Below are 22,761 nucleotides of genomic sequence, written 5' to 3' on the forward strand. Positions count from 1 at the left end.
CCCAGGTGGTCCCAGCCCACCTGTTCCTGCACTGGGGGCACAGGTGAGTCACAGACGGCCACGCGCTCATCTGCACATCCGTCAGTCATACACGGCGTTTCACAGAGCCCTGCCCGGGCCCCAAGCTGCCAGGCGAGGCCGTGGGCCAGCCTCAGGCACGGCTGCACAGATGCAGAGCCGCCAAGCCAGGCCCCACCTTCCATGGGACGAGCTGCAGAGCGCTGCGTGGCCTGAGCAGGGGCTGTGGGGAGATGGACGGGCCACCCTGGCTGCATCCTGGCACGGGGGTCGGGGCTCAGTGGCCTGAGGGTTGCATCAGCAAAGAGGGAGTGGAGCAGCAGCAACGGGTCTCCTGGACACGTGGCCTGGCCTGGCAGGTGCACAGGGCCTGAAGCGGACAGTGAGGAGCCCAGAGCCTCATGTCCACTCTCAGAGGGGTCACAGGGGCTCCCCAGCAGGGCTGTTTCTGGAAGCTGGAGGAGACCAGGTCCCTGTCAGAGCCCTGACCATCAAAAGGCATGTGTGACGAAAGAAGTCACTGATGGCAATGTGGGGGCAGGGTCAGGATGGGGGAATGCAGGGGAACTTCAGCCAGCCCAGCCGGGAGGCAGGAACGAGAGCCTGAGCCCGCGTGCGAAGCAACACGACCTTGTTCTGAAACGGCCGGCGAGGCCGTGCTGCCTGCTGGGGGGAGGGTTCAGAGGAAGGAGCCCCTGCCACGAAGGAACCACCACAGTAGGCTCAGTGTCCGAGAACTTGGACATGCCCACAGGAACCGGCCAGCAGGCAGGCACACAGGACTGGGCCGGCTCATCCATTGAAAAGGAACACGGTGGAGCAGAGCTGCCGTCGTGGTGCCGGCAAGGCTGGGGCAGCAGGTGTGCCAAGGGCCCGCTTTGGGGACAAGGCAGGAGTTCCCATCTGATGAGGAACCCCAGAGGGAACCTGCGCAGGAAGCAGGGCTGGGGACCAGATCAGCCGCACTTGGCCATGAGGGGACCGGAATGCCAGGCCCGTCCCATGTCTCGTGGCCCTGGCCTCAGCCTGGGGCAGGGAGCTGCCGGCCCTGCAAGGGGGCTCACAAGGAAGCGCCCCAGCCTTGCAAGCAGGAAGCCCTGAGTCCACAGGGAGGATGACTGTGCAGCCCTCCTCTCCACACACGCCAGTCCCCCAGGGGCCAGGAGCCCACGCGCTTCTCACAGAGGACGCTGCGGAGCTGAGGCCACGGGCCAGGCCGGCTCTGGCTGGGCTGACGGACGTTCCTGGGGGGTGTTGGTACCCATCCTCAGCACCCGCGGCGCGTGAACCACGGAGGGAGGCCTCTTTCATGTGATAGACTCACCAGGCCCCTGTGGTTTCCAACATCCTGTGGGTGGCCTGGTTTGACGTCACAGCCAGGGCTGCAGCCACTGGTCCTGCGCTCTGCCTGCCTGGAGCCAGGCCTCTCTGGGGGCCACTGGGGTGTCCTCTCAGCACCTGGTCTAGTCCTGAGTATGAGGAAAGCGTTGCTGGCCAGGAGAGAGGGATGGGGACACGGAGGGTGTCGTGAACCACAGCAAGTCTGCCTCTAGTAGATGGGGGTTCCCGCCCCTCCTTCGCCCAGGCCCAGGCCCTGGAGGGTGAGCTGGCAAGTCACACGAGCTGCTGGACGCGGCTGCAGCCGTCACTGTCCCCACCTGCAGACCCCAAGTGCTCCACCACTGGGCACCCACCTGGTCACCTCAGTGGCCCCATATGAAGCGGCCCACTCCCTGTCCTACACCCTGGGAGGTGTTCCGGATTCTTCCTTCCCTGTAAGCTTCCTCGTGTCCTTCAGCCCGGGCTGTCAGCTGTCCCCTGTTGGTGCGGCCCACCTGCCGCAGTCCCCCTTCAGGGCGGAGCAAGAGTGCAGCAAGGGACCACATTCTGCCGCTTCCTCTCGGGGCGCAGGTGGCCTGGCCCTGGAGGCCCCTTGTCTCACAGGAAGACGTGGCAGGGTGCAGCTGGGTCAGAAGGTGCCTGTGGGGTGACAGAGAAGGGAAGGAAGGAGAGCAGGGAGGGAGAGGCGCGGGCGGCATGGCCGTGGGCCTGAGCCACTGCCTCCCGGCCATCTCAGGGCGTCCAGCCACCACCTGGAAGGCTTCCTCCTCAGGAAGAGAGAAGCTTACCTGGTGCAAAGTCACTGCTGAGAGAGCATTTTTTTTAATTTATTTTTTTTTTATTGTTTTGACAGGCAGAGTGGACAGTGAGAGAGACAGAGAGAAAGGTCTTCCTTTGCCGTTGGTTCACCCTCCAATGGCCGCCGCAGCCAGCGCACCGCGCTGATCCGAAGCCAGGAGCCAGGAGCCAGGTGCTTTTCCTGGTCTCCCATGGGGTGCAGGGCCCAAGCACTTGGGCCATCCTCCACTGCACTCCCAGGCCACAGCAGAGAGCTGGCCTGGAAGAGGGGCAACCAGGACAGAATCCGACGCCCCGACTGGGACTAGAACCCGGTGTGCCGGCGCCGCAAGGCAGAGGATTAGCCTAGTGAGCCGCAGCGCCGGCCAAGAGAGCATATTTTCAATGCGTGTTATACTCAAAGGCTCAGTGGCTCCACGACAGAGTTCAGCAAATAGAAAACAGCCCACCGGGCGACTAGGCAAGGGCTATGCAATAATCAAACTGTGCAAGTCACAGAACCGCTCATCCAACAGTCGTGCACTACTGCCATCGACTGACCGCCTCGGTATTTACAACCCTATGTCAGTCAACGGCTCCAACAGACGCGGGCTGGCTTCCTTCTGGAAGAACTTCCGCTCCTCACACATGAGGCGGCATGCAGTGTTTGTTGCTCTGTGTCCGGCTTATGTCACTCCACATGGTGTGCCCCGGTTCCAACCATTTTTCTGCAAAGGTTAGAATTTTATATTTTTTATGACTGAATAAAATTCCATTATACACACACACCATATTTTCTGCATTTTCTTCATCCATTCATCTGCTGAGGGACACCCTCGGTGATTTCCTATTTTGACTGTTGTTAACAGCGCTGTTATAAATATGTGGAGCAGGTATCTCTTTCATACAATGAACTCACATCTTTTGGATATATACCCAGTACTGGGATAGCTGGATCATATGGCAAGTATACTTCTAGTTTTCATTCATTCATTCATTTTTTACAAATAGTGAGAGAGAGAGACGAGAGACAGAGAGAAAGATCTTCCTTCCGTTGGTTCATCCCCCAAATGGCTGCTATGGCCAGAGCTACGCCAATCTGAAGCCAGGAGCCAGGTGCTGCCTCCCGGTCTCCCATGGGGTGCAGGGCCCAAGCACCTGGGCCATCCTCCACTGCCCTCCCAGGCCACAGCAGAGAGTGGCCTGGAAGAGGGGCAACCGGGACAGAATCCGGCACCCATGTGGGATGCCAGCGCCACAGGCAGAGGATTAACCAAGTGAGCCACTGCGCCGGCCCCTCATTTATTTATTTTTAAAGATTTATTTATTTCAGAGGCAGAGTTAGAGAGAGAGGGAGAAACAGAGAGCTCTTCCACTTGCCGGTTCACTCCCCAGATGGCCACACTGGCCGGAGGAGGCTGGTCTGAAGCCAGGAGCTTCTTCCAAGTCTATTTCTAGTTTTTATAGAAGTCTCTGGGGCCAGGTTAAGCTGCCAGCATCCTATGTGGCTACCGGTTTGTGTCCCAGCTGCTCCAATTCCAATCCAGCTCCCTGTTACTGGCCTGGGAAAAGCAGCGGAAGAGGGCCAATTGCTTGGGCTCCTGCCACCCACGTGGAAGACCCAGATGAAGCTCCAGGTTCCTGGCTTTGGCCTGGCCCAGCACTGGCTGTTGCAGCCAAATGGGGAGTAAACCAGCGGATAGAGGATCTCTCTCTCAACTCAAAATCAATAGATAATTGTTTAAAAACAGAAGTCTCCACACTTTTCCACAGTGGCTGCACTTACACTGCCGCGACCAGTGAGTAGGAGTCCCACTTTCCCCACCTCCTCGCCAGTGTCTGTTGCTGTCCGCGTGAGAGCCACGGGGGGGGGGGGGGGGGGCTCCCTGTGGTTTTGATTTGCATCTCCCTGATGCTGAGCATTTTCCCACGTATCTGTGCCCCTCTGTGCTTCCTCTGAGAACTGTGTCCGGTCTTTGCCCACTTCTTCCCTGGACTGGGGTGGTTTTACTGTTGAGCTGCTCGTCGTCGGGACAGTGACAGAAAGCACTTGCCTCTGAGCTTTGGGTCTGAGGGATGCTCCGTCCCAGAACCGAAAGCCTGGAGACGCCGCCCTGCTCTCACTGACAGGGGCCACGGCAGAGCCGGAGAGCTGCGCCCCAGGCAGCCCCCGCTCACTGATTTGTCAGCGAGGCTGTTGGCTTTTGAAAAGAGACAGGAAGGAAGGCTGAGGTGGCGCCCGGCACAGGAAGAGGTGAGGAGTCAGAGACGCCTTGACAGTGGTGGGCGCAGTGGGGACGGCAAGAGGCGGCCACCGCGCCCTCGGGCCCCGCACTCAGCGTGGGAAGCACACCAGATCCCCTCGCATCTCAGGGCCCAGGACTGCGGAGATGGCCCCCCACTCAGACCCCCAGCCTCAGCATCCCCGGAGCAGGAAGGAGGCCCAGAAGGTAAGCCGAGTCCAGCCTGTCTCGCTGGGAGGACGGACCATGACTCGAGGCCCGAGCTACTCCTGGGCATGGGTGAGAAGAGGAGGGTGCCAGGTTCAGGCATGTGCCAAGGATAACCCAGGACAGGTCCCAGGGCTCAAAGCTCAGCCCCTTAGGTGCCAGAGATGGCACTGGAGCAGGAAGCGGCGAGAAGGCGCTGGGGGGAGGTGGCAGACGGCGCAGTGCAGCCCAGGGAACTTCCAGCCCTGCTCCCTGGCTGCAGGTGGCTCCCAGCCAACAACGCTACTAATCTGAGCCTCATTCCCCACCTGCAAGTGGAGGTGACAAGGTCATGAGACCCAAGGGAGGTGGTGGAGACGGTGCAGACCCAGCTCCCCGCGCCTGCCCCATAGAGGCCACCTTGTGCCCTGTGGGCAGCCCTGGGGCCTGAGGGAGAAGTGCTCAGGGCAGGCCTTCTTAAAACAGGCACTGCCCAGCTGGGCCACAGCGTCTGCCCATGGCCAAGCTGCGGGGCCCCAGGTCCCGCTGGTCCCTCCCTGCAGGCGCTGGTTTGCCTAAGCCCAGGTCTCATTCTTTGCCACCAAAGGTAGCAGCTGGGCACCCCCGTTCTGTCCCGGGGTGCGGCTGTCCTGCTTGGGGCGTGGGGTCGGGGCAGTAACGAGGTGGTGTCTGAGGGCAGGCACCACTTCCTCCTCCCCTGATCTCGAGCAGCAGGCTCACCATGGCGCTGGGGCCGCCTCGCCAGGGCTGAGTACTGAGCCGCCAGCACTCAGGGGTGGTGACGGAGTCGGGAGGGAGGAGAAATGACCCAAGGAATCACGGCAGGAACATAGGCAGTGGGTGGCGGGTGGCACGGGAAGACCCCACCCAGGCCTCTCGGTGGGCAGGGCCGGGCCGGTCACTGGGGAAGAGGCCCAGCAGCTCAGGCTAGGGCTGAGGCCCTGGGACAGAAGCAGAAGGCAAGACAAGAACCGCTGGCAGACAGTGAGTTGGATCTGGGTCTTTGCAGGGGTGAGGCAGAAGTCCAGGTCTCAGGTGCCCTGACCCACTCTCCCCCAGATGTAGCTCTGAGGATGGCCCTGGGGACACCTGCGTGGCTCCCAGGGAGGGGGCAGTGGTCACCCACCTGTGCCCCGGCCTCGCTTGCCACAGCTCTGATCCTCTGTGAATGGACTCCACTCAGTGAAATCTCTGGTGGTCGGGTCAAGCTGTGGGTTTTATTTTTAGAACAAAAACTGTGTCCCAGAGAATGACCACACAATGCAGCGATCCCACTCCTGTGTGTACCCCAAAGAGCTGGACAGAGGATCTCAGAAAGATGCCTGAACCCCCAAGTCCTCAGTGGCACCGTCCACCATGGCCAGAGGTGCTCACCCCCAGGGTCCCTCACACGACGGTCAATGCACACAAGGGACGGCTGGGACACACGGATGGACCTGGAGCACACAGTGCTGAGCGCAGGGGCCAGGCACAAAAGGACGGAAACCGGGGGATTCCACTTACACCCAGGACCGCAGCCCTCAAACTCACGGAGATGCAAAGGAGAGGGCGGTTGCCGGGGGCCGAGGGAGGGGATGGGGAGCTGGTGCCTGATGGGGACTGGGTTTCCGGAGAGGGGGGATGGTTGTGCAGTGCTGGCAGGGCGCCTCAGGCCTCAGAGCTGGACACTCAGAAATGGTTATAATGGTAACATTTCTGTTACGCACATTTAACCACAATTTTAAAAGCTAAATAAAAGCAGTGTCCAGATAATGCTCTGTACAGCGGAGAGGAACTGAGCCTGGCCCTTCATCAACGTGGTGCCCACATCCTTCCAGCCACTACCCCAACCCCTGACAGGCGGCTGGGCCAGGCCACACCCTGACATCACTCCGTCCCTGTGCAGGACAGGGGCCCCGCACATCCTGGCCTCTGGCACTAATAGGCCAGCAGCCACAATGCTTCATTTTGGCTTACACACATATTAATGTTTAGATAGTTACTGCTTTATTTTTATAAGATTTATTTTATTTACAGAGAGAGATAGAGGCAAAAAGAGAGAAGTCTTCCATCCGCTGGTTCACTCCCTAAATGGCCACAATGGTCAGAGCTGCCAATACAAAGCCAGGAGCCAGGAGCTTCTGAGCTGGGTCAGAAGTGGAGCAGCCAGGACTCGAACTGGCACCCATATGGGATGCCAGTGTTGCAGGCGGTGGCCTTACCCGCTACACCACACTGCCAGCTCCCTGGCTTAATTTTTTAAAATGGAGGTTCACGGGGGTGGGTGGTGTGGCACAGCAGGTTAAGCCACCACTTGGGACACCTTCGTCCCATATCAGAGAGCCTGGGATGGAGTCCTGCTGCCACTTGCAATCCAGCCTCCTGCTAACGTGCACTCCGGTAAGTAACAGGTGATGGCCCAGCACTTGAGTCTCTGCCACCACTACTGGATACCCAGGTGGAGCTCCTGGCTCCTGGCTTTGCTCTGGCCCAGCCCTTATGTATTTTGTGTTGAGATATAGAAACAAACATGTTGTTTTATACACACACACACACACACTCTCTCTCACACACACACCCCATCCATCTCTCCCTTTCCTGATCTACTTTCCTTTTGTACCTTCTTGATGCTGTCTTTGTTTGAACAGGGATTTAATGCTGTCTTCTAATGAACAGGCATCCCTAATTTTAACAAACCCTGATACAGCCCCATTTCTTTTATAGATAGTGAATTCTGTGCTTAGCTTTTCCCTCGAGTCTATACGGACATTCTCCTTCAGTGTTTCTCAAAGGCTGTGTTCGCACCTGTGGACCTACAGCCCAGCTTGTTATCCTGGTGTGTGGGGAGCTGGGGTCGAGGTTCATTCCACGCACATGGACATCCCTTACCCAGCGCAGTGGTGTCCACGTGCGTGAGTGGGCTCTGCAGCTGCCACTCCAGCGCACGGCTCCACCTGCCCGCCCCCGCCCAGTCTAAGCACTCCAGCTTTGTTTTCAAAATTGTTCTGCTCACTCTGGAGCCCTCTGCATAGCCACGTATGTCTTAGAATCACCTTGCCGACTTCTGCTGTCCCCCACACAAAGCCTGCTGGGGCTGTGTCTGGGGTGTTACTGATTCCACACATCAACTGGCATTTAATAACATTGATTCTTCCAGCCCATGAACCCAACGGAGGTCAACCACTGCTCTTGGTGTGTGATAGTTCCCTGCAGAGATGTTCTTGCAAATTTTTTGCTAGATTTATTCCTGAATATTTGTTTTTTTAATTTATTTAATATTTTAATTTATTTGAGAGGTAGAGTTACAGATAGAGAGAGGGAGAGACAGAGACACAGACAGAGAGAGAGAGAGAGGGAGGGAGGGAGAGGTCTTCCATCTGCTGGTTCACTCCCTAAATGGCAGCAATGGCTGGAGCTGTGCCAATACAAAGCCAGGAGCCAAGAGCTTCTTCCGGGTCTCCCATGTGGGTGCAGGGACCCAAGGACTTGGGCCATCTTCTGCTGCTCTCCCAGGCCACAGCAGAGAGCTGGATTGGAAGTGGAGCAACCAAGAGTTGAACCAGTGCCCATATGGGATGCCGGCACTGCAGGTGGTGGGTTTACCCACTATGCCACAGCGCTGGCCCCAACTTATTTTTTATTTGAAAGAGTTACAGAAAGAGGAGACAGAAGGATCTTCCATCTGCTGGTTCACTCCCCGAATGACCGTGGTGGCCGAGGCTGGGCCAGGCTGAAGCCAGGAACCAGGAGCTTCTTCTGGGTCTCCCCCATGGTGCAGGGGCCCAAGGACTTGGGCCATCCTCTGCTTTCCCAGGCCAGCAGAGAGCCGGATCAGAAGTGGAACAGCTGGGACTTGAACTGGTGCCCGCATGCAATGCTGGCACTGCAAGCAGAGGCTTTATCCACTAAGCCACAGTGCCAGATAGTTGATTTTTTTAATGTATTTTAAATTTCAGTTTCAGTTAGATGATTTCTATTAAGTAGAAATATAGGGGCCAGCGCCATGGTGCACTAGGTTAATCCTCAGCCTGCGGTGCCGGCATCCCATACAGGCGCCAGTTCTAGTCCCGGCTGCTCCTCTTCTAATCCAGCTCTCTGCTGTGGCCCGGGAAGGCACTGTCTGTAACTCTACATCTCAAATAAATAGATAAATCTTTTAAAAAAAAAGAAATATAACATTTTTTTCATGTACTGTTACTGAGAAACCTTGCTAAATTCACATTTTAGTTCTAACTGTAAATTCTTTTAGACTTTCTATATATACAACTATGTCAACAGTGAACAATGATAGTTTTATATTTTTTCAATATCAAAAGCTTCTATTTTTTATTTACCCTACCACACTAGCATCCAAATTTTTCTTTATTTGACAGATAGAGTTAGACAGTGAGGGAGACAGACAGAGAGAAAGGTCTTCCTTCTGTTGGGTCACTCCCCAAATGGCTGCTATGGCCGGTGCTGCGCCGATCCGAAGCCAGGAGCCAGGTGCCTCCTCCTGGTCTCCTACGCGGGCGCAGGCACCCAACCACCTGGGCCATCCTCCACTGCACTCCTGGGTTACAGCAGAGAGCTGGACTGGAAGAGGAGCAACCAGGACTAGAACCTGGTGCCCATATGGGATGCCGGCACCACAGACGGAGGGTCAACCAAGTGAGCCACGGCGCCGGCCCAGCATCCAAATTTTTTAAAAAGCAAATCACCAGGGCCAATGCTGTGGTTTAGCAGGTAAAGCCACTGCCTGCAGTGCTGGCATCCCATATGGGCACTGGTTCAAGTCCTGGCTACTCCACTTCCAATCCAGCTCTCTGCTATGGCCGGGAAAGCAGCAGAGGATGACCCAAGTTTTTGGGCCCCTGCACCATGTGGGAGACCCAGAAGAAGCTCCTGGCTCCTGGCTTTGGCATGGCCCAGCCCCAGCCACCACAGCCATTTGGGGAGTGAACCAGCAGATGGAAAATCTCTCTCTCTCTCTCTCTCTGCCTTTCAAATAAATAAATATATATACATTAAAAAAAAAAAAAAAACAGCATCCAGAAGAGGTCATCCCTGGGGAGTGGAAGTGAGGAGTGACTGGAGGATTTAACACTCTTGCTGAGCATACACACAGGTCTGTAAGCAATCTGCTTCAGTGTAGGGAGGAAACAATGCACGCTTGTTAGCAAAATTTGAGCAATGAAAATTCAAAATTAAATTTCGTAATTCCAGGGCCGGCATCGTGGCTCACTTGGTTAATCTTCCGCCTGCGGCACCAACATCCCAGATGGGCACCAGGTTCTAGTCCCGGTTGCCCCTCTTCCAGCCCAGCTCTCTGCTGTGGCCTGGGAAGGCAGTGGAGGATGGCCCAAGTGCTTGGGCCCTGCACCCGCATGGGAGTCCAGGAGGAAGCACCTGGCTCCTGGCTTCGGATTGGTGTAACTCCGGCCGTGGAGGCCATTTGGGGGGTGAACCAACAGAAGGAAGACCTTTCTCTCTGTCTCTCTCCCTGTCTAACTCTGCCTGTCAAAAAAAAAGTTTCCTTAATTCCACTATCATGTACGTGTAGGCTTTTTCTATAACTAGGCAAAAATGGTACCCTATTGTAACGCTCTCCTGCATCTTGATTTTTTCCAGATGAAAACACATTGCAGACATTTTGTGATTCTATCTACCTACATGAAATTCTAAAAAAGGCAAAGTACTTTATATTGAAAAATAGGCCAATGACCTTGAGCCCTAGGCATTGGGCTGCGCAGACTACAAACAAGCAGGAGTTAGAAAGTTCCACGTCCTAATTGTGGTGGTTGTTACATAGATGCATCCATTTCTCAAACTCAACTAACTGAACACTTAAAATGGGTGCATTTAGGGGCCAGCACTATGGCGCAGCGAGTTAACACCCTGGCCTGAGATGCCGGCATCCCATATGGGTGCCGGTTCGAGACCCAGCTGCTCCTCTTCTCATCCAGCTCTTGGCTATGGCCTGGGATAGCAGTGGAGGGTGGCCCGGGTGCTTGGGCCCCTGTACCCATGTGGGAGACCTGGAAGAAACTCCTGGCTCCTGGCTTTGGATTGGCGCAGTTCCAGCCGTTGTGGCCATCTGGGGAGTGAACCAACGGATGGACGACCTCTCTGTCTCTACCTCTCTCTCTAACTATGTCTTTCAAATAAATAAAATAAATCTTTTTTAAAATGGGTGCATTTATTACATATAAATCATACTTCAAAGAAAGGACTAAAACTTTTATATTAAGAGAATATAGGCCAGTGCCACGGCTCACTAGGCTAATCCTCCGCCTTGCGGCGCCGGCACACCGGGTTCTAGTCCTGGTCAGGGCGCCGGATTCTGTCCCAGTTGCCCCTCTTCCAGGCCAGCTCTCTGCTGTGGCCAGGGAGTACAGTGGAGGATGGCCCAGGTACTTGGGCCCTGTACCCCATGGGAGACCAGGATAAGTACCTGGCTCCTGGCTACGGATCAGTGCGGTGCGCCGGCCACGGCGGCCATTGGAGGGTGAACCAACGGCAAAGGAAGACCTTTCTGTCTCTCTCTCTCACTGTCCACTCTGCCTGTCAAAAAAAAAAAAAAAAAAAAAAAAAAAAAAAAGAGAGAGAGAGAGAGAGAGAGAATATGCTGGGGGTTGGTGCTGTGGCGTAGCGGGTAAAGCCGCCACCTGCACTGCTGGTATCCCATATGGGCGTCGGTTCGTATCCTGGTTGCTGTACTTCCAATCCAGCTCTCTGCTATGGCCTGGGAAAGCAGTAGAAGATAGCCAAGTGCTTGGGCCCTTGCACCCGCGTGAGAAACACGGAAGGGGCTTCAGGCTCCTGGCTTCAGATCGGCGCAGCTCCAGCCATTGTGGCCATCTGGGGAGTGAAACAGCAGATAGAAGACCTCCCTCCCTCCCTCCCTCTCTCCCTCTCTCCCTCTCCCTCCCTCCCTCCCTCTCTCCCTCTCCCTCTCTCCCTCTCTCCCTCCCTCCCTCTCTCCCTCTCTCCCTCTCTCCCTCTCTCCCTCTCTCCCTCTCTCCCTCTCTCCCTCTCCCTCTCTCCCTCTCTCCCTCTCTCCCTCTCTCTTTCTGCCTCTCCTTCTCTCTTTCAAATAAATAAATAAATCTTTAAAAAAGAGAGAGAGAATACACTGTAGAGGCTGGCGCTGTGGTGCAGACGGCTAAGCCTCCTCCAGCAGCGCCAGCATCCCATATGGGCACTGGTTCAAATCCCAGCTGCTCCTCTTCTCATCCAGCTCTCTGCTGTGGCCTGGGAAAGCAGTGGAAGATGGCCCAAGTGTTTGGGCCCCTGCACCCACATGGGAGACCCAGAAGAAGCTCCTGGCTTTGGATCAGCCCAGCTCTGGCTGTTGGGGAATGAACCAGCAGATGGGAGACCCCTCTCTTTCTGTCTCTCCCTCTCTCTATAACTCTGCCTCCCAAATAAATAAACTGTTAAAAAAGAGAGAGAGAGAGAGAGAGAGAGAGAGAGAGAGAGAGAGAGAGAGAGAGAGAATACACTGTGGACATTTTCCACACAGGACTGCACTGTGCATCTGAACCATAACCGATTTCCTCAGTCCCCCTTGGACAGAAATTCAGTTCCTCCCCTTGAGTCTCTTGCTGTATTAAACAGTGTTTCTATGACTATCCTCATAACTGCATCTTTGTTACCTATTCAGTTCTTTCTTTTTTTTGTTCAAAGATTTATTTTATTTGAAAGGCAGAGTTACAGAGAGGCAGAGGCACAGAGAGAGTGAGTTCTTCCACCTGCTGGTTCACTCCACAGTTGGCCACAACAGCCAGAGCTGGGCTGATCTGAAGCCACAAACCAGAAGCTTCTTCCAGGTCTCCCACACAGTTGCAGGGCCCAAGCACCTGGGCCATCTTTCACTGCTCTCCCAGGTGCATCAGCAGGGAGCTGGGTCAGAAGAGGAGTAGCTGGGACTCGAACTGGTGCTCAGATGGAATGCCGGCACTGCAGGCAGAGCTTTATCCACTATGCCACAGCGCCGGCTGCCCAGTTGTTTCTTTAGGATAAATTCCCTGAAGCAGAAAGTCTGCGTTAAAAATACTTAATGACAAATTATAATCCACAACTGCTGCGCCGATTCCTAATTCTTGCAGTTATTATTAGCATTCCTACTACTGCCACAGTCTCACCAACGCAGTCCGTTACGTTTTCAGAACATTCGCCAACTAGATGAAAATGACAACTTGTCATTTTGTTTTTTTTTCATCCTTAGTGTGATTAAGCAAGCATCTTGCCAACAGCTGGGTCATTTGTATGTTCTATGAATTACCTGTGATCTCTTTCCATCTGCATCCATAATTCTATCTGGTTACTTCTTTCTTTTCTTTTCTTAAAGATTTATTTATTTCCTTGAAAGGCAGAGTTACAGAGAGGCTGAGAGAGAGAGAGAGGGAGAGAGAGGGAGAGAGAGAGAGAGAGAGAAATATTCCATCCTCTGGTTCACTCCCCAAATGGCCCCAACAGACAGAGCAAACCGAAGCCAGGAGCCAGGAGCTTCTTCCAGATCTCCCACTTTGGTGCAGCGGCCCAAAGACGTGGGCCATCATCTGCTTTCCCAGGCCATAGCAGAGAATGTATTGAAGTGGAGCAGCCAGAATTTGAACCAGCGCCTATATGGGATGCTGGCGCTATAGGCAGTGGCTTTACCCACTATGCCTCAGTGCCTGGCCCTTTTCTTTAAAAAAAAAAAATTTTTTTTTTGAAAGGCAGAGTTAGAGAGAGAGAGACAGAGATGTCCACCATGGCAGGGGTTGGGCCAGGCTGAAGCCAGGAGCCAGGAGCTTCTTCCGGGTCTCCCACGTGGGTGCAGGGCCCAAGCACCTGGGCCATCCTCCACTGCCTTCATGGGCCCACTAGCAGGGAGCTGGATCAGTAGTGGAACAGCCAGGATTTCGACCGGTGCACATATAAGCTACCGGTGCTACAGGCAGCAGCTTAACGTGCTATGCCATAGCACTAGTCCCTAGAAACATTTCAACTATTTAATATTCAATTATGTATTTAATGATTTAATATTTTAATTAAATTCAGGCAAATCTGTTAGTCTTCCAGTTTCTAACTTCTTGGATTATAATGTCTTGCTTTAAAGTCTTTCTTACCCAAAGAACATTAAAAATTTCTTTCATATTTTCTTATTGTGCTTTTATAGTTTTGCACATATAATTTTAATTATTTAGTCCACCTGAAATAAAATTGTGGGTTTAATGGAAAGTTAAAAATTTGTTTTCATAGGTAGGTCAATTCCCTCAAGACCACTTTTACTGATTTGAAATGTGATTTCTGTTGCATTAGCAACACACACACACACACACATTCATCCCCAGATTATGTGTTCTGTCCTGTTGACTCACATGTTGTCATGCTGTGTACAGAAGATTGTTCTGTAGAAGGCACAATTGGCTCAGTGTCAGGAAGCGTGCTGGTTGGGCACAGAGAGGGCAGAGCTGACACATGTCAGTCTGCACAGGTGACAGAGATGCGGTTATGACGACGACACAGCAAGACATTCAGGGAAAGACACTAAATTTCTATCCAAAGAGGCCCAGTGAAGTCAGCCACGGTTCAGAAGCGCAGTGCAGTGCTGTGCCATCAGATACGCGTCACTGGCCCAGCCGTTTCCCACCACACCTGGAACAGGCTGAGCTCCTTAGGACATGACCAGGCCTCCTGTCCCCTGTGACTTTGTCGCCTGGGCCTGACGGTGGGCCTGCCCGCCCACTCACCGTGCTGTGCCAGGCCTGATGGTGGGACTTCCTACCCACTCACTGTGCCAGGCCGAGGGTGGGCCCGACCACCCACTCACTGTGCCAGGCCGAGGGTGGGCCCGGCCGCCCGCTCACTGTGCCAGGCCGAGGGTGGGCCCGGCCGCCCGCTCACTGTGCCAGGCCGAGGGTGGGCCCGGCCGCCCGCTCACTGTGCCAGGCCGAGGGTGGGCCCGGCCGCCCGCTCACTACGCTGCGGCACCTCTGGCCTCCCCTCTTCTCTATACTGCGCTCGCTCTTCCGCTGCCTGAACTGCTCTTTGCACGGCTGACTCCTCACCCTGCTCCACTCCCCTGTCCCTTTCTCAGAGGTCTTCCCCGCTTCCTGTTCCCCCGGATCGCCCCCATGCCGCATGTCGCTCAGGCTGTTTATGTCACAGCACTTGTCACCGTCAGAGACGGTCGTGTCGACCCATGTTCCTTACTGTCGTCTTCCGGCACCCAGCCCCTCCCAGGATAAGGACCTTGTCCAACTCACTCACCTTCCCTCCCCAGCGCCTGGGACCTGCACGGGCCCTCAATCAGCGTGTGCCGGCTGAATGAGTGAGTGGAGATAGACAGTAACACTAGAGTGACATGTGCTGAGATGGGACTTGCTCGTACGTCACATTCCTGGTTTTTCAAGGAATGTGTAAACTTACCCAGAGAGGCAGCAGGTCACACAGCACAAGCACTGTCGCCTGGAAGGCCCTGGCTTCTGTCCCAGCCCAGCCGTCTCCCAGCTGCGTGTCCGTGGGCAAGTCACTCAACTTCTCTGAGTCTCGGCATCCTCGTCTGTGGAATGGGAGCGATGATGACAGTTATTAGGAGGAAGTGACACAGATACAGAACAGAGTGTCTGGGGCACGGCTCCCCTGCAATGAATGCTACATAATATTTGTGTGGCGGGCCTAGTGCTGGGGCCTAGCGAGTTAAGCCGCCACCTGCAGGGCCAGCGTCCTGTATGGGCACTGGTGCAATTCTCCACTGCTCCACATCCAATCCAGCTCCCTGCTATGGCCTGGAAAAGCAGCAGAAGATGGCCCAAGCGCTTGGGCCCCTGCACCCGCATGGGAGACCTGGAAGAAGCTCCTGGCTCTTGGATTTGGTCTGGCCCAGCTCTGGCTGCTGCAGCCATTTGGGGAGTGAACCAAAGGATGGAAAATATCCCGCTGTCTCTCCTTCTCCCTCTGTAACTCTGCCTTTAAAAAAAATTATATATATATATATATGTATATATATATATAATTATATATATAATTACACACACACACACACACACACACACACAAGAATGGTACCAGGAAATGAGAATCCTTCCCCAAAGGAAAAGAAAAGGAACTGCAGATCTGCCCCAAACAGCAGGTCCCATGGTCTGGGCTCTGACCGCTGCCTGCACGCCTGCCTTGCCTGCCCAGAGCTGGCTTTGCTCTGGGGAAGCAGTGGGTGTGGGCCGACATGGTGAGACTGTTCAATTTTAGAAATGGACAGAGAACTGGGAAATGATGGGAACCACTGTCAATACGTCACTTGTTGAGGACACACGACATCAAATACACCAACACCCATCACCTTCACACCACACACTCACAGGGGTGGAGGCCGAGCCCGCCCCACCCCTCGCCCCTTCTTGCCAGGCACGCCAGCCGTGGCAGCCCCTCCAGCAGGGTCCCAGGGCCTCATCCGCCATCACTATACCAAACAATAAAACCGGCCAAAGCTACTTTGAAAACACCTGTTAAGAAGAAAAGTGGCAAGATCTAGATGAGCAGAAATGTAACATTGTACTAAAGGATCTCAAGAGAGACCACAGGGTGCTTTCTCTCCTAGTAGCACACATGGTGGACGTGGACAGCTGAGCCCCTGGACGTGGACGGCTGAGCCCCAGTCCCTGAGTCCCTGGGATGCCCTGAGGGGCTGCTGGGGCCGGGGCCAGGTCAGAAGCAGCGAGGAGGGCTCAGGGTCTTCCTTGTCTACCTTGTTGCCAAGAGCTGCAGAGGGTGTGGCCAGCTTTGGCCACAGGAGGCAAAGGAATGTGAGAGGCGGGACAAGGGGTTGGGGGTGGGGGGCTCTGCCTCATGGTGTCTCCTGCAGGCCCCGGAAAACAGAGAAGCCCACCCCAGCCCAGCCCCTTTTTCCTCCTTGCTTTGCTTCTGTTTAGCTTTTCTCTCTCTCTCTCTCTCTCTCTCTCTCTTTTTTTTTTTTTTTGAGACAGAGAGGGAACAAGAGAACAGAGAGCAAGTAGAGCGAGCTCCCATCTGCTGGTTCACTCACCAAATGCCTGCAACGGCCAGGGCTGAGCTGGGCTGAAGTCTGGAACTGAGAACCAAAGCCACGTTGTCTCCCATTGGACACGGGGACTCGATCTCGAGCCCTGGCCGCTGTCTCCCACTGGATGCAGGGACTCCATCTTGAGCCTCGCTGCTGCCTCCCAGGCTCTGCCCTGGCAGGAAGCTGGAGTCAGGAATCAAACTCAAGTGCTCTGATGTGGGATGCAGGCGTCTTAACCGCTCAGCTAAACGCCCCTTTAGATTTTACCTTTCAGGGAAGTTTTGGGTTTACAGGAAAACAGATGGGAAAGTACAGAGAGCTCCCACATAGCCCCCGCCTGTCACCCACAGCCTCCTCCACCTTCACACCCCACCACGTGGTCTGTTGTCACCACCAATCAACCACGGCAGGTCTCGACCACCCAGAGTCCACAGCTGACATCTGGGTTCACTCTTGGTGCCGGGAGATCTGTGGCTTTGAACGTATGTACAACAACACACGCCCACAGTGACAGGCATCTACCAGGATACCGTGACACACATCTACCGTGACAGGCGTCTACCATGACACACGCCCACCATGACAACATTAGCAAAGTGTCACGACCCAAAGCACCCTCTGGGCTCCACTGAGTCTTCCCCCACCCCAGCCCTGGCAACAGATGACCGTTCCCCTGCCTCCCCACTCTGTGCTTTCCCCTTCCAGAACACCACCTAGCTGGGGCTGTGCAGCGTGTATACTTCTCACACTATTTTTGTTGTTGTTCCTCCCTTTTGTGCAGACCTCTCTAACCTCACACCACTTCCAGGTCACCAGTGAGGACGCTCAGGTGAAGAGAGGAGATGTAGCCCACCCAGGGTCACCCAGGCGGTAAGTGGCAGACCCACGGTCTGAGCCCAGAACCCCCGTTCTTACCCACTCAGCCCCTGCGTCCCCACAGCTGTTCTCACCTTCCAGCAGCAAATGGTCCTCCCGGCCCCTCTTGGAGGGCTGGGGAAGGAGGAAGGGGCTTCCCAGCCCCTTCGTGGAGGCTCACTCTCCTGTCCTGGGCTGCTGGACAGAGGTGCGGCAGGCAGCAGATCCGGGCCCTGTCCTCATCTTCACAGCTCCTGGTCACAGTCCTGGACCCGATGAGGAAGCTGGAAACACGGATGGGTGGGGAGCCTGGCCAGGGCCCAGGCAGCAGCTCCCCAGCTGAGCAGGTGAAAGCCCTCGTGGACCTGCTGGCCGGGAAGGGCAGCCAAGGCCCTCAGGCCCTGCAGGCCCCCAGCAGGATGCCGGACTCCCTGCTGGGGACCCATGGTAACAGCAGGGCAGGCAGGGGGGAGCTTGGGCCCTCTCCCGGCCCACCCCCTCCTCACCCACCTTCCCCTGTGGCCTGTGTCTGGCAGAGCTGCGGCTACAGAGGCACCGCGAGGCCCTGCTGAGCCGGGCAGGAGGTGGCCCAGAGCCAGGTGGCCTCCCGCCCCGACTGACCAGCCTCCTGCTGGTGGAGGGCCTGACAGACCTGCAGCTGAGGGAGCACGACTTCACGCAGGTGGAGACCACCCGCGGGGGCCAGCGACCCGCCAGGACCATCCCCCTGGACAGGCTGTTCCTGCCCCTGTCCCGGGTGTCCATCCCGCCCCGCGTCTCCATCACTGTCGGGGTGGCGGGCATGGGCAAGACCACCCTGGTGAGGCACTTTGTTCGCCTCTGGGCCGGGGGGCAGGTGGGCAAGGACTTCTCGCTGGTGCTGCCCCTGACCTTCCGGGACCTCAACACCTACGAGAAGCTGTGCGTGGACAGGCTTATCTGCTCTGCCTTTCCGCACATCGGGGAGTCCGGGCTGGCTGTGGCGGCCCCAGCCAGGGTCCTTCTCATCCTGGATGGCTTGGATGAGTGCAAGACGCCCCTGGACTTCTCCAACACCGTGGCTTGCACGGACCCTAAGAAGGAGATCCAGGTGGACCACCTGATCACCAACATCATCCGAGGCAATCTCTTTCCAGAAGTCTCTGTCTGGATCACGTCCCGGCCCGGTGCCGCCGGCCAAATCCCGGGCGGCCTGGTGGACCGGATGACGGAGATCCGGGGCTTCACGCAGCCGGAGATGGAGGAGTGTCTGCAGCAGATGTTCCCTGAGGACCAGAGCCTGCCGGGCTGGGTCCTGAGCCAGGTGCGGGCCAACCAGGCGCTGTACCTCATGTGCGCCGTGCCGGCCTTCTGCCAGCTCGTGGGTGCGGCGCTGGGCCACTTGCGCCGCAGCAGGCTGGCGTGCCAGGACGCAGCGCCGTGGCCTCCCAGGACCCTGGCTGAGCTTTACGCTTGGTACTTTAGGATGGCCCTGAGCAGGGAGGGGCAGGACAAGGGCAAGGCCAGCCCTCGGATCGAGCAGCTGGCCCAGGGCAGCCGCAGGCTGGTGGGGACCCTGGGCCGGCTGGCCTTCCACGGGCTGGTGAAGAAGAAGTACGTGTTCTACGAGCAGGACATGAAGGCGCTCGGTGTGGACCTGGCTCTGTTGCAGGGGGCCCTGTGCAGCTGCTTCCTGCAGCGCGAGGAGACGCTGGCCTCCTCGGCTGCCTACTGCTTCGGCCACCTGTCCCTGCAGGAGTTCGTGGCGGCCGCCTACTACTACGGTGCGTCCAAGAGGGCCATCTTCGACCTCTTCACCGAGAGTGGCGTGTCCTGGCCCCGGCTGGGCTTCCTCACACACTTCCGGAGCGCGGCCCAGCGGGCCATGCAGGCCGAGGACGGCCGGCTAGACGTGTTCCTGCGCTTCCTCTCGGGCCTCTTGTCGCCCAGGGTCAACGCGCTGCTGGCCGGCTCCCTGCTGGCCCCAGGGGAGCACGAGAGCTACCGGGCACAGGCAGCCGAGCTCCTGCAGGGCTGCCTGCGCCCCAGAGCTGCCGTCGGTGCCCAGGCGGTGAACGTCCTGCGCTGTCTACACGAGCTGCAGTGCACGGAGCTGGCCCACAGCGTGCAGGAGGCCATGGAGCGCGGGGCCCTGGCTGGGCTGAGCAGCCCCTCACACCGCGCTGCCCTGGCCTACCTGCTGCAGGTGTCTGACGCCTGTGCCCAGGAAGCCAACCTGTCCCTGTGCCTCAGCCAGGGTGTCCTCCAGAGCCTGCTGCCCCAGCTGCTCTACTGCGAGAGCCTCAGGTGGGCACAAGGTGGGGGGTGGGCACAAGAGGCAGCAGAGGGACTCGACACACTCCCTCCAAGGCAATCGCCCTATTTCCAAATAAGACCACATTTTCAGGGTTAGGACTTCAACACACCGTTCTGGGGTCATAATTCAACCCACCGCACCCTCTGAACCATCCACTGCTGACGTAAGCTGCACCCTATGCGCCATGCTCTGCTCCGGGCGAGTTTGGGGGTGCTTACGCCCAGGTGCAGGGTCAACGATTCCCCAGGACGACTCAGATCGCCAAACCGTTACAGTCATGCTCAGGGTTCGCTACACTTAAAGGACTCAGAGTTAAGATCAAGGAAAGAGAGGCCAGACAGGGTATGGGACGAGACTCACTGAGGGCCCGAGAGCAGCTCAGGTGTCCTCAGACGTAGGAGAGCCAGCAGAGAGTGTTGCGCACAGGCGTGAGGCGTGCTGGTTGCTAGGGCTGCCGCCCACGGAGGACACTGCTCCAGGTAGGGACCGTGAGGCTCGGGGGCACCGGGCCTTGGAGTTCACCTGCATAGGCTAGGCCTGGGCATGGGGGCTGCCGAGCACGGACCTCGGAGCCACGGCTGTGGTACTGCGGTGGGATGGAGAGGAGGCAGAGGGTGTGTCCACGGCCTCCCATGGGCGGGGGACCCTTCGCTGTCACAGCCCTCTTCCCCCTGGCCAGGCTGGACAACAACCAGTTCCAGGACCCCGTGATGGAGCTGCTGGGCAGCATGCTGAGTGGGAAGGACTGTCGCATCCAGAAGATGAGGTACCTGGCCCGGGAGCCCCGCCCAGGCTGCTCACCTGTCCCTTCTCAGTGTCCCCTCTGCTCGCTGGCTGGGGGACCCTTGAGGGGAGGCGTCTGGGAAGCGTGCGGCTCAGGATGCTGTTCCACCCATTCCGGAAGGGGCTCCTCACCTGTAGGGAGAAAGAAGGGCCTGGCGGGGGCAGGTGCTATGGTGCCCACAAGGCGTGTCTCTGGGTACCACATGTGCCAGTGGGGTGCCAGCCATGATTTCCATAGCCACGATGCCCACGGGGGCATCCCTGTGGGTTTGGGGGTGCTTACGCCCAGGTGCAGGGTCAGCGATTCCCTAGGACTCAGAATGCCAAGCCATTATAGTCCTGATCAGGGTTCGCTACACTTAAAGGACGCAGAGTAAGATCAGGAGAGAGAGGCCAGACACACGCTTCCGGCCATCCACTCCAGCACTGACGTGTGATGACAGCGAGCCCTGGTCCAGAGCATTTCACTGGCATAGCCAACTGCCCGCAGGCTCACCTGAGCCTTCGGCCTCCACCCTAGCAGAGGTCAAGAGGCTACCAAGTGGCCGGAGACCCCCGCCATAAACCCCATCTTGGGTAAACCAGCCAGCCAGCCCAAGCCTCAGGCAGACATTCCTGCCAGCCAGGATTTCCTGGGGGCTGGGGGCGATGCAGGGTCCAAACTGTCCTTGGTTCAAGGTTAATCCTTCACTGCCTGCTACCTCTCAGGGTCCTTGTGAGGCTGTAATGAGCTCAAAGGGCTCTAGTGGCCCAGGCGCAGGGGAGGCAGCCCACGAGGGGCTCACCGTGGTCAGGATTACCTGAGTCTTGGGAATGAAAGACCAAGACACAACCCCCACGACAGAAAACTGGTCACAACCTTCCAGCGTGCCAGCCTCTAGCGCTCTCGGCAGAGGGTGAAGCAGCAGCCTTTAGTCTCACCTCCCAGGAGCTGGCGCTGCTCGAATCACTCAGAGCAAGGCCAAGTGCTTCTTCCTGGCCACGTGTCCTTCTCTACCTGACCACGCTGGTCCTTGATGCCACCCCGCTGTGTGGCGTACTGCAGAAGACGACTTGGCTGCTCCCGAAATCCAACTCACAGAATACCAGACAGGTCCTGGGGAGACAGGCAGGGGCTCCCTAGAATTTGAGGACACTCACAGAAAGTGGCCTTGGATGAATGGGCTAAAAACTTTTTAAAACCAATAGAACCATTTTAGAAAGTAATGTACCCCAGCAGAACCCCGGTCAGTACGAGAGACAAAAGGGTGCTGTTAGGATTGGAAGGAGATGTGGGAATCCCAGAGCCCAAGACCCCTGCTGGCCCTTAACGCCTTCCCAAGGATTCCGAGGGGCTCTTGGGACATAGTTTGGGGAGTGCCAGCCTGGGGATTCCAGCCAGACAATCACCTCAGGGCTGGAAGCCTACCTAACTGCCGAGAGCCTCCACGGGGTCATTCCTGAACCGGGACACGGGAAGCAAGGTTAAGGCGACCACCAGCATTCTGCTGGAGGCAGCCTTTCAGACACACACAGGTGTGCTTTTGTGAATGCTGGTTTTGCTGGAAACCTGCTACTTGCTGTCTTGTCCTGGCGAGGAGGCCAGGGGCAGCGATGGGCTGGAACCAGTCCATGCTGGCTCGTGCACTCAGCTGTCAGCTTAACTTCAGGAATTCTGCAGATTGGCAATGCTGGAAATGCATGCACTGGGGAAACCGGCCAAGGCCATGGATCGCTGCTTTTGTGCTTGGCTTTCCCTGAGGCCCAGTGCACCAAAGCTCCACTGGCCAGGACCAACACGGCTGGCTCCGGCAACTGCCCTTCCACAGTGCTGTGCTGTTGGTGAAAACTGGGGAGCTGGGTTCTGGCTGTTTTTTTCCTAGAACCCTCCGTCAGAGTGAAGATCTGTCCATCCCACTCTGCCCTGACCTTGCCCAGCCCTCCCCCATGTCCAGGCCCTGGTGATGCTGGGAAGACTTAGCAGCCTGAACCATGGGCATGGTGTTGAGGAAGAGGCAAGGAGACTTGCTGCCTGAATTCACCACTTTTCTCTCCTTCCTTGGGCAGTCTGGCTGAGAACCTGATCAGCAACAAAGGGGCCAAAGCTCTGGCCAGATCCCTCCTGGTCAACAGAAGCCTGACCGCTCTGGAGTAAGTAGGAAGAACTGTGGGCCCGCGTAGGCAGTGCCGGGAGCCTCTGCATGGCACTCCATTTAAGACAGGTCCCAAGGTCCCCGGGCTCCTAGTAGGAGTCAGAATCAGGGGGCCACAGCCTT

At 56.6% G+C, this 22,761-nt stretch overlaps 1 protein-coding gene across 3 annotated transcripts in view; it reads left to right on the forward strand.

Moving 5' to 3' along the window:
- Nucleotides 1-4,069: 4,069 nt before the first annotated feature.
- The window catches only part of NLRC3 (NLR family CARD domain containing 3), a 36,187-nt gene continuing 17,495 nt past the window's right edge, over nt 4,070-22,761 (forward strand). For all 3 annotated transcript variants that reach the window (XR_011384449.1, XM_070063988.1, XM_070063987.1), the window contains exons 1-6: nt 4,070-4,586; nt 17,381-17,442; nt 17,679-17,874; nt 17,964-19,713; nt 20,403-20,489; nt 22,553-22,636. Coding sequence is in view for 2 of the 3 variants with exons in the window: in XM_070063988.1 (XP_069920089.1) it covers nt 17,703-17,874; nt 17,964-19,713; nt 20,403-20,489; nt 22,553-22,636 (2,093 nt within the window). In the remaining variant the exon portion in view is untranslated. The remainder of the gene's footprint in view (nt 4,587-17,380; nt 17,443-17,678; nt 17,875-17,963; nt 19,714-20,402; nt 20,490-22,552; nt 22,637-22,761) is intronic.

Source organism: Oryctolagus cuniculus, chromosome 19, assembly GCF_964237555.1.
Source record: "Oryctolagus cuniculus chromosome 19, mOryCun1.1, whole genome shotgun sequence".
NCBI lineage: Eukaryota > Metazoa > Chordata > Mammalia > Lagomorpha > Leporidae > Oryctolagus > Oryctolagus cuniculus.